The sequence below is a fragment of the Crassostrea angulata genome, chromosome 7 (genome assembly GCF_025612915.1).
Source record: "Crassostrea angulata isolate pt1a10 chromosome 7, ASM2561291v2, whole genome shotgun sequence".
Lineage (NCBI taxonomy): Eukaryota > Metazoa > Mollusca > Bivalvia > Ostreida > Ostreidae > Magallana > Magallana angulata.
The window spans coordinates 22,442,579-22,453,501 of NC_069117.1; the positions used below are offsets into that span (position 1 = coordinate 22,442,579).

Genomic DNA, 10,923 nt, shown 5'->3' on the forward strand with positions numbered 1-10,923 from the left:
ATTATGAAATTTAGAACATAAGCAGTGTCTAGCGGCCGGTCTAAGATCTTAGTTCTACATTTGAAAATCATTCAACTTCATCGCCTCGAGGAGGTTTATATCTTATGTCTTTCATATGTTCAAGTAATATCAAAGGTTGTTGATTGTTTTCTTCTTGTTGAAGCAAACATTTTCATAGAGATTTCCATTTTACTGTACATGATACCTTGACGTCTTGAAAGGACCATAACGTATATAAAAATGTCGAAATGTTTACTTGACAAATTTAAATAGCAAACGCGTCTTCTTATTGTTTTTCTTCTAAAAAAATGCATGTTCCTCAAATAACAATATGTGACATAAACGTATATATTATTAATATCTATTTAACACATGCCCAAGGATATTAAAAACATGTATTAAATTTCTGATTTATACATATCCTACCCTCTGGGAACTAAAATGAGTTGGGTGTGATAACACGAAACACTGAGGTGGAAAGCTGTCGGGTGACCGATTTCTGTTCGCCACTCGTTAATCAAATCGACGACATCTAAAGCGTACCGCTGCTATCCGGATGAATTAATGCACTTCTTGCAAGTGCATCCCAATTAGTGCGCTGCAGTTAGTAAGAAATGTTTCCTTATTAATCGTAATGATTTTATTTTAGAAAGTCTGTTAATAAAAGAGAGAGAGAGATAGAGAGAGAGAGAGAGACAAACAGACGGACGGACGGACAGACAGATTTTTTCATCAACGTGCGTTTGTCTGAAAACCTAGTACAGGGTCAGTGAAAGGGCATCGTCTAAACCATTACCAATATTCTTATATAATATATTATGCATATTAAATTTGTTTTGTTTGATTACAGACCGTAACTTGATGAGAGAGAGAGAGAGAGAGAGAGAGAGTAAAATCATTAAAAATATTTAATGATTATATATGCATGTAATACATGGATATATGAAACGTATTTTTCACCAGATCTTTCACACAATTGTCTTAAGAGCACATATTTCTCCATATATCTTGCGCTGATATACAGATTTGCCGTCCGGTAAGGCGCTTCGCTTAATCGTTTTTAACTTTAATTCTTTTATCAATCTATGATTTTCTATTTTAATAATGGTATTTGAAAATAATTTAAATAATAAACAAAAAGAATAATTCTGATTGTATTGCTTCATTTGATTGGCTAATCAAATTCCTATATATCGTATAACATAAATTGCCTACGTCACAATACGACACTCGTGTGAAACGTATTAATCCACTTGACGTTACGTTTACATTTTGTACAATTAACGTCTTTTAACTAATTAATGGGCCTTATTTTCTGATTTTAGTGGTAGAAAAGTAAATCTTAAGGAATGAATCTAATTACTACCTATGTTATACGAGTATAACATAACTTGGAACAGTTTACGCTTTTTCATAAATCGCTTCGCGGTTTATAAAGCGTAACCTGCCCCAAGTTATGTTATATCGCATAACATACATGTAGGTAGAAAAATAGCATTCTTTTGACCTACAGTTTTATCAAATTGATTTGAGTATACATTTATCTTTTTACATGTGTTGATGTTTTTACGTGTCTTGAAAAAAATATCTGCATCATTTGGTGACCGTATGACTCTATTTTACTAGTGTCGATCAAAAACAGGGACTGTCACCAGTGGAAATACGTGTATCGACGGATTCTACAAACTACGCAATTGCAATGAACATTATTTCCTCGAGTTGACTTCATTTTGCAAATTTTTCCTTCCTCATCATTAAAATAATACATGTACATCACGCTATTTTAATCGTTTTCAAATTACCAGAGAGAGAGAGAGACAGAGAGAGAGAGAGAGAGAGAGAGAGAGAGAGAGAATTACCATATAAATATTGAGAGAGAGAGAGAGAGAGAGAGAGAGAAAGAGAGAGAGATTAAAATGCAAATTCTGAAAAATTCTTACAGAATGATTTCACATTTTTTTCGAAAGCATACAATTTACTAATGCCAAGAGAAAATAAATACTCCCGAGATAGGATTTTTGAAAACATGTTTTACGACGGAGTTTTTACTGTATACAGAATTTTTTCGCACCGCGTATTTTATTTTTGCCCTTATACACTTGCAAACGGTTGAGACTGTATTCGTCCAGTTTTGATATTGCCCACTGACAACGAATATGACAGGGGCGAAAATAAAATGGGGGGGGGGGATAAGCCTGGGAATATGACTGAGGTATAATGCCAACACGAACAAATAATGATAATGATTTCCTTTTTTATGCACATTCATGTACAAGTCATTTCCTCTTAGTTAGCAAACATTATTTTGTATTTTGTTATACGAAACTCTGCACATTTCAATACTTTTATTTTTTTTTCCTTATTGACATAATATTTTTTATGATAAAAGATCATGGTATTTTTGTCCATTTAAAGAATGCAAAAAAATGATAGTTAACTTAATTTCATACAAACAGTCATACATGCTTTTAAATAGAGTAAAAAAATCATCTTTTGCCATACAGATACTGTCATGATTTGTTTGACAATTTTACAGAAAACAGTTATTTTAAATTGATTTATTGAATAATAGTTCTTAACAAATGTGCTTAGTTTACATGTAGACATTTATACCATTTTTTTTCTAATTTATTAAGGCTGATTGGTAATTAATTTAACCATCAGATACACTTTGTCCTTTAGTAAATAATCATTTATGCCATACAATTTCATTTGGTCAAGAAACATTCCATATAATTACTATATATATTAGCTTTCATATGAATGTTTTACATGCTTAATTATCTCCTCATCAATATATGTCTGAGATCAACATAGTCTAAGAATTGCTACAACCACGGAGCCTTGTTAACGGGTTAGTTTTATTTATTACACAATTTTTTTTTCATTATACATTTTTAAAACATGAATTATCTATATCTACAGCTGTTGACAAAACGATACGCAACCTCATAGCTATTTTGTCTGTTTATCTAAAAAATGACTGACGTTTTGGCGAAATTTTGAATCGAAAAATCCGTAAATGAATGGATTCACCACAAAGTTCAGCACAAAAAATCCACGCATGATGATAAATGCTTGGGATTCTTCATACGTTAGATGATCCCAAAACGATTTGTTCTTTGTTTCCAATATAATACAGATCCATGGCGGGAAAAAGCAAAGAATGCTGACGAACGATATCGACATAAACATCAATGAGTATTGTTTTCCGGAAATAGTATTTGTTTTTCTAGACGAAACGCCGGCTTCCTGTGTCATCATGGTAATATTTGTAGTTTGGCAATGCTTTTTTAAATTCGCTTGTTTGATTCTAAGTAGCTTGTAACCGATTAGCCCATAAAGAATAGACATGCAAATAATTGAAATAAGTTCAGCGGCCATAAGTATTCTTCCGAAGATCTCGACAACTTTCACGGTGTTGTTTGAAGGACTACATCTATGTCCGGTGATATTTTTCACTGGGTGTACGACTTCAACTTTTTCATACAGAAAAAATGATGGGAATACAAAGACAGCTGCTATGATGAATACAAATGACGTAACAATCCGCTTAAATTGCAAATTCATCTGAAATCCAAATGGGCGACATATTTTCTGGTATCTCTGTGCTGATATCACCAACAACAGAGAAATAGAAGCAACAATAAGACCGCATGCCATTCCATTCAAACTCTTGCAAATCACAGAACTTGGATATTTGTAAGGTTGATTATTGGTCAGTAAAATGAATGTTGTCGAGACGATACAACCTGAGAGATCTACGCCAGCAAGAATTGGTATGAAGTATCTGTCGTCGTGTTTGGATTTCATTTTGGTGGTATATGTGACAATTACAATCAGGTTTCCACTGAATCCCAAAATTAAAAAGAGGGACTGGATAAGAGTGCTTACTATATACCTCCGTGCATAGTCATTGTTCCAGTCCTCAACGTCAAATGTACCTTTATTCATTTTGTCCAGAAATGATTGCTGTACTGAATTAATCTCACAATTACATATACACAATTACAAGAGTGAACGTCAAAGATGAATCGGTCAAGTAATCTGATATAATAATTCTGATATAGGCCTAATAATTTCAATATTATGATGAAGTATTTATAATTTACCTTTGAAATCAGGAAATGATGAACAAATTATGGAACTATAGATATTTTTAATTTGAAAATCGCTAATTTATTCATTTAATTTGAATTCAATTGATATTGGCTATTAGAGTGCAACAAAGTGAACCTGGGAAAATTTAAATTAATCCTGTCTCAAATGCATACACGCCACACTATTTCTCTCTCTCTCTCTCTCTCTCTCTCTCTCTCTCTCTCTCTCTCTCTCTCTCTCTCTCTCTCAATACAAATGCCATTACCGACGGACAAAAGTGTTATAGGTCGGTATTACCCAGATGTTTTACTAAAAAACCTCAAAAATGTTTTAATATATAACGTAGCCTTCATTGCTAAGGATAATACACCCAAGAGATGCATCTTGTGATTTTTTTCTGATGTCATAACTTTGATATTTCCTGGAAAGCAATTTCAATTGCCGTAAGATTACAGTTACAAGTATTCACTTGACTCCCCTCACGCAATCGGTTAGATATTTCGTTTGAAACTAGTGTCATTTTAAACATGTTTTGACGCAAGAAATAAATAGTAACGTCCGACTGAAAGTCGAAGGCCTTGTTAAAATGGTTCTTTTTAAATATAAATTGGTTATAATATACAAGTACTTCGTGCAGATCAGTAGAATAAGGAGGCGTAGTGTAAAGTGGTCATTAAAAATAGTATACCATAAAAAGGTTCATTTGACATTTCTCTGAAAGTCATTAAGGGTATCTCGGAATATTTAAAAGTAACTTCCTTATTAACCAGATGTGATTAAATGGCGAGGAATTTGATTATTTGAGGCGATTTCCTCAATCAAGTTAACAACATATGTTATTTCAAAGTGGACAAATTATATACATAATATTTACGAGGAAACTTTATGTTTATTTTTAAACTCGATATTGTGGAAATATTCACCTGCAAAAATAAATCATCTTCAATACTACGGAAGCGTATCAGAGCCTACACTTGTTGTGTTATAACTTACACATTGCCATACTTTTTATCTTACAATACTGCGATTTAAAAAAAAATCAGGACCTTTAATTTTGTATATTATTTAATTTTAAACGTATTATTAACCAAAAATCATGACGTATAGTTTAGTGTTAATACAAGAGTTTTCAAATTGACCATAATCTTTTCGTTATAACGGTATCTCTTTTCTTTTAGAAGAGAGATAAAATTGTTAAAAACAATATAGGTATAGATAAAAAAAAAATTAAAAGCAACATATCTTTTTATTGATTATATATACAGTAGCTAGATAAACGTCTGTATAATATAATACAATTTACCATCTGATCCCGTGTCAAATCATGTATATTTTGTACTCAAAATATGCGGACATACCGGTAGCTTATTGAAATGTTATTGTTTCTTTAGATAGTTCATCAACGAAATAGTGTTTTTTTTTACCCCAAAATGAACACTGATTTCAAAGTGTGACTAAAGTAGTTCAAGTTCTTTAGTTTTATTTTTGTATCGCAATCTACTTGCATTTTTTTCACACCAGTTAATCGTAGCTTGCAGATAAGTTAAAATGAGAGGTCAATATATAGGTGTTTTTTTAAAAGTACTTTACCTGAAATATGTTTGAAAATAATTGACACATAGTACCTTTAGTATTGTAACGTGATGAATGACTGGACAGTCCTCAGACATCAGATAATCTAGTGAATAATATATATTGGAGCAATCAAAGAAATCGTATAAGCGTTTACATTTAGCCATAGACAGTTTCATCACTCTGTTGAATATGAGCAATGACTGAAATTTTAAACCTTAACCACATCTTTTTGAAGTAGTCTAATGTGATGCCAACTTTTGAAGTTTCCAACAACTTTTAATCCAAGTATGTTACCTGCCCTGCACATAGACCATAAAAGTAGTCACGATGATCCATGCAATTCATGTGTTAAAGGCCATCTTATCTCCACTGCCTTCTGGTGGGAATTTGGTTTCATGACTGACAAACTCTTGTGTGGCTGTTCCTAATGTTCTGTTGCATTTCAGAATGTTTCTTTTAAATGCGGACCATTTCATGCAACATGACTACAATATTTCTCAGGTGAACACTCGTAGTTTGCATGGCAATCTGTTTTAGTTTGCATAATGCTTGTTATTTGCATTTAAAAGTTAAAGAAGAGGTGTTCGACCATCCTCTTTACCGTTTATCCCTATTAAATATTTATGTGCCTTATCGTGGATGCTGTTTTAACTTTAATTAGGAGTTCTAGGAGCAAGCAAGAAAATATTTTCAAGCCTTTAATAATCAGTGTAAGACTAAAGACGAGGTTGTTGACCGTGTGTAGTACTACCAACACTCGAGTAATTTACATTTAAAATAAAGTGAAGGTGTTCGTGCGCCGTGTCCAGAGCAAGATTTTTCTTGGCTTCTACAATGATAGTGAAGAAAGATAACACAAAGTTCCTTATAAAAACATTAAAACTGTATGTGTTAAACATAAATGCACTCTACCCAAGGTAAATATGGAAACAGACATATAATGCTTAGATGTTGGACACTATATGAAGATGTTTAGAGCATCACAGAGCTCACTATTACAGGTAAGATTAAGTCTAAGTCTAAGACGTCTAAGGAACATAAAGCTGATGTCACACTTTAATGCAAAAAGCTGAAAAAGAGCAGAAAGCAACTAATAAGATTTCATTAAAATGTGTACGAAGTCATGTAATATCAATTTTGACTGGATTCTGATTGGACTGAAAGCAGTGTGTAAGCAAAATAATATGTCCTCTGAGCCAGACCTTTCATTTGTCAAAACATAAATAGAATGTCACTGGAGCTAAACCTAATGTTCCTCTTTGATTTAAAGGCAGATTGAACTTGATGTAAGGCGAAGAGATCAGAAACTGGATTGTAATTCAGAGTCATGGTATACTTTGATCGTTCTACCCAATAAAAAAAAGCTGGACAACCCTTAGAAATGGTTTGTCTAAGACTTATTTCCTGACAATTCGGGTAGACTGATAGGATTTTTTTTTAAAATGCCCCAAAACTTAATTTGTCACTATTTCTATAAATGTACGTGCAAAATCATACAATACATGGGAAAATGAGATGTAACTCAAAATACTTCTGACCACCTTCTGTAACAAATGGAATTTACAAATTGTTATCAGTTAAAAACAGAGAGCTCGTGTCCGCGATATTTATCATATACGTGAATTACCATCATCAGTGTAATGAGTTCATTGTATTTGAATTAAATCAGAGTCAGCCATAGCTTTTCAGCAGAGAACTTTTAAAACTTTATTTTTTTAATTAAAGATGACTCATTTTTCAAAACTTTTTGGCATTCAAATCTAGACCTATAAGTATATGATTATAAGTTTTAGTGGACTCAAATAGATTTACATTACTTTTAATGATGATTGGACACGATTTTTTAATAATGATATTGATAATTGTTATTCTATGCTGATTTTAGAACGAGATCGTAAAGAATATATAAATGCAGTCATAGATATAAATCTATTAATATTGCACGTGTTGGGTATTCCATCTCATTTTTTAAATTCAAATAGCCTAGATTTATGGTTTTTTTCTAATAAGATCAAACATGTTATATTAGAAAGATCTAGAGAATTCAAAAGCTGGAAAAATCGAACTGTTGATTTGCATGATATCAGACATATGGAAAGTGGCAATGTAAAATCTAAAATATTGTAATTACAGATGTAATTGTGAGTGCAAACATTTAAATAGAAACACTTTACAGTATACATGCAGGTACATTCGGTTCATTCATCATCGTGACGATAGTGACATGGCATTAAGTATATTTGGTCGTTCCATTTATTCCTATAACATTCTTCGAGGCATTTTTCCGTTTAAAGTGTAAAGATTCCAATTTTGTGATTTTTAAATACATATTACGTTTTCCCCAAATACATGTACTTATTTTTATACTTTATAATAAAAAAGAATCAAGATAAAACAAGTTTGAAATTTGTGATTGATATAAAAAAAAGTAAGCAAACGCAACCATATCACAAAAGAATCAATTAATGAAAAACCGTTTTTTTTTTTACAGACCGGGATGTGTATACCTCGAAAGGGCGTTAGAGGACATTTCCTCCGTAATTCACTATTATTAATATTTTGCCGATTTTTCTTCCTCGATTTTAAAAATTTACACTACTTTTTGGATCAAACGATTTATGATTAAATATTTATTTCCTTGTGGTGTACACTTTTTTTCAATATGTGTACTTAAACCTGATTGCATGGGCGTGGCGAATCACTTAGACTTAAGTTTAACGTTTAATCAGAGGACAGAAAGTCTCAACTAACAGATTTGAAAATCCATCAATCGCTCATTGCTGTCTTTCTATTGTATGGATAAAAATGTATTTTATTTCTTCACATTAATATAACTAGGTCAAAGACATACTTTTCATCATAATAGTGGTCTGCGAATGTTTGTAGAAAAATTGCTAAAAAATTAAATTATTTTCATGAGTTCTCCTTTTTTGTAATTATTAGAATTATTACTAAAACAAAAGGATATTATGAACCTTTAACCCATCAGACATTGTTTCGTATATTGTCCCTATTCAGTTGATCTTAAATTATGTCAGGTTAATATTTGAAATATGCAACATATCTGAATTTTTTTTTTTTCTCTATTTGGCGTGTGCAATAAAATGGTATTGAAATTCCCATTATACAATTAAAACACAAAACTTGCAAAATGATCCCGAAAAGCAAATTGAGGCTTAACTTATGTGATAAAATTGCCACTAAAACAAGCAGAAAAATGTTGAACAAAATATTCTCAACATCCTCCGCTTTGAGACTTAATTTATGGAACTTTGAAAAAAAGTAAAAAAATCTTTATTGAAAAAAAACCTTTATTCCAATTAATATTCCGTTTTTCTTGCCTAATTCAAATTAAAAAATCTTCTTAAAAGATGCTTAAAATGAATTCTTCGATATTTTTGTCGTAGTTTGATTTTAAAATATGTAAAGAATGAAAAAATTTAACAAACATCAGAACAACTTCTTTTTTTACCATAATAACATTTCCTTCGTCCATGCGTTCCAATTAGAATCCGAATACATCCAACATGTTTACAAATCATTCATTCAAAGAACATCAACTCTAGCGATTATAAATGATATAAAGATGTTACTGTCATATTAATACAATATAAAAATGACTCTGGGATTTTGCATTTCATTATATGCTTAAATAATACTCATTTCATGGAAAAATAAAAAAGGCTAATTTTTTAATAGATAAAATAAATATACACAATTATCAAATTGTTAACTGTGATTTTTTTTCCATTTAAAACATTAATTTTTGTTTATTAACAGTAACTAGTATATACTTGCATCAAACCAACGTAAAATGCACACCAAAAATTATGAATTTTATCTGTATTGATTTTGCAGTCATTGAAATTATTTCTTCTCCGTAAGCATTTTAAACATACTCTTAACGTTTTCACGGAATTTAGAATCGAAAAATCCATATATAAATGGGTTGATCACAAAATTCAATACAAATACTCCACGCATGAGGATAAATACTTGGGTTTCTTCGTGGGTTAGGTGATCCCAAAACGCTTTGTCCTTTGTTTCCAATATAATACAGATCCATGGTGGGAAGAAGCAAAGAATGCTAATTAGAGAAATGGACATAAACATCAAGGAGTATTGTTTTCCGGAACGCATATTTCCTTTTCTTGACGTAATTCCTGATTCCTGGGGATTTTCATCAATGGTTTTATGGTGAGGCTTTGCTACACCCAGCACATTGCCCGCTGGTTTTCTTCTTGTTAATATTGTGTAACCGACGAATCCGTAAAGAACAGACATGGAAATCACGGAGATAAGTTCTGCAGCCATAAGCATACTTCGATAAATCTCTCCAACCGTTTTTGTACTTGGTACAGGGCCACATCTATGGCCAGTGATGTTCTTCACTGGGTGAAAAACCTGGACTTTTTCATACAGGAAAAATGATGGTAACACAAAGACAGTGGCGATGATTAACACCATCGTTACGACAGTTCGCTTGCATTTTAAGTTCATCTGAAATCCAAATGGGCGACATATCTTCTGGTATCTTTGTACTGATATCACTAACAGCAGAAAAATAGAAGCAACAATAAGCCCACATGTCACTCCATTCAGACTCTTACAAATCAGAGAACTTGGGTATTTGTAAGGTTGGTTATTGCTCAATAAAATTAAGGTTGTTGAGACGACACAACCTGAGAGATCCACTCCAGCAAGAATTGGTATGAAGTATCTGTCGTCGTGTGTAGATTTCATCTTGGTGATATATGTGGCGAGTACAATCAGGTTTCCACTGAATCCAAAAATTAAAAAGAAAGACTGCAAAATAGTGCTTACTATATACCTCCTCGCATATTCATTGTTCCAGTCCTCAACGTCAAATGTAGCGTTATTCATATTGTCCTGGAATGATTTCAGCGTACATGTAGTAACTAATTTGCAACGTGAGAAATGGTTGAATACTGCAACCAGGAAAAAGTATTAAATGTATTAATTTATATATTTTCCATCGAAATTGTTTGAAACCTTTTGACGCCACTTGGAATTGGTCATTGGCATAAAAGAGGATTTCAATTGATTTGTAGCTTTCCGTACTCTCGTTATTCTTGCATGCGCTTATACCAAAGATGGTAATACAAGCAATTGATACTATCTAAAACAGTTAAAGATCTTCAATTAAGCACTGAAGTTTAATGAAAAATATAGAGGTATTTCAGATTAATTCTGACATGTTATGGTCAATTTATTATTTCTCCAAGC

The 10,923-nt window shown here is 32.0% G+C and overlaps 1 protein-coding gene across 1 annotated transcript; it reads right to left on the bottom strand.

The window, feature by feature from the left end:
* Nucleotides 1-9,386: 9,386 nt before the first annotated feature.
* On the bottom strand, nucleotides 9,387-10,566 carry LOC128191172 (nematocin receptor 2-like). The gene has a single exon (XM_052863254.1). It carries the CDS (start codon nucleotides 10,558-10,560, stop codon nucleotides 9,544-9,546), a length of 1,017 nt encoding a protein of 338 aa, XP_052719214.1. The 5' UTR covers nucleotides 10,561-10,566; the 3' UTR covers nucleotides 9,387-9,543.
* Between the last annotated feature and the right edge of the window lie 357 nt (nucleotides 10,567-10,923).

What these genes read in the sequence shown, in the direction of transcription:
- LOC128191172 (XM_052863254.1), bottom strand. Translation starts at nt 10,560, where the DNA reads ATGAATAACGCTACATTTGACGTTGAGGACTGGAACAATGAATATGCG.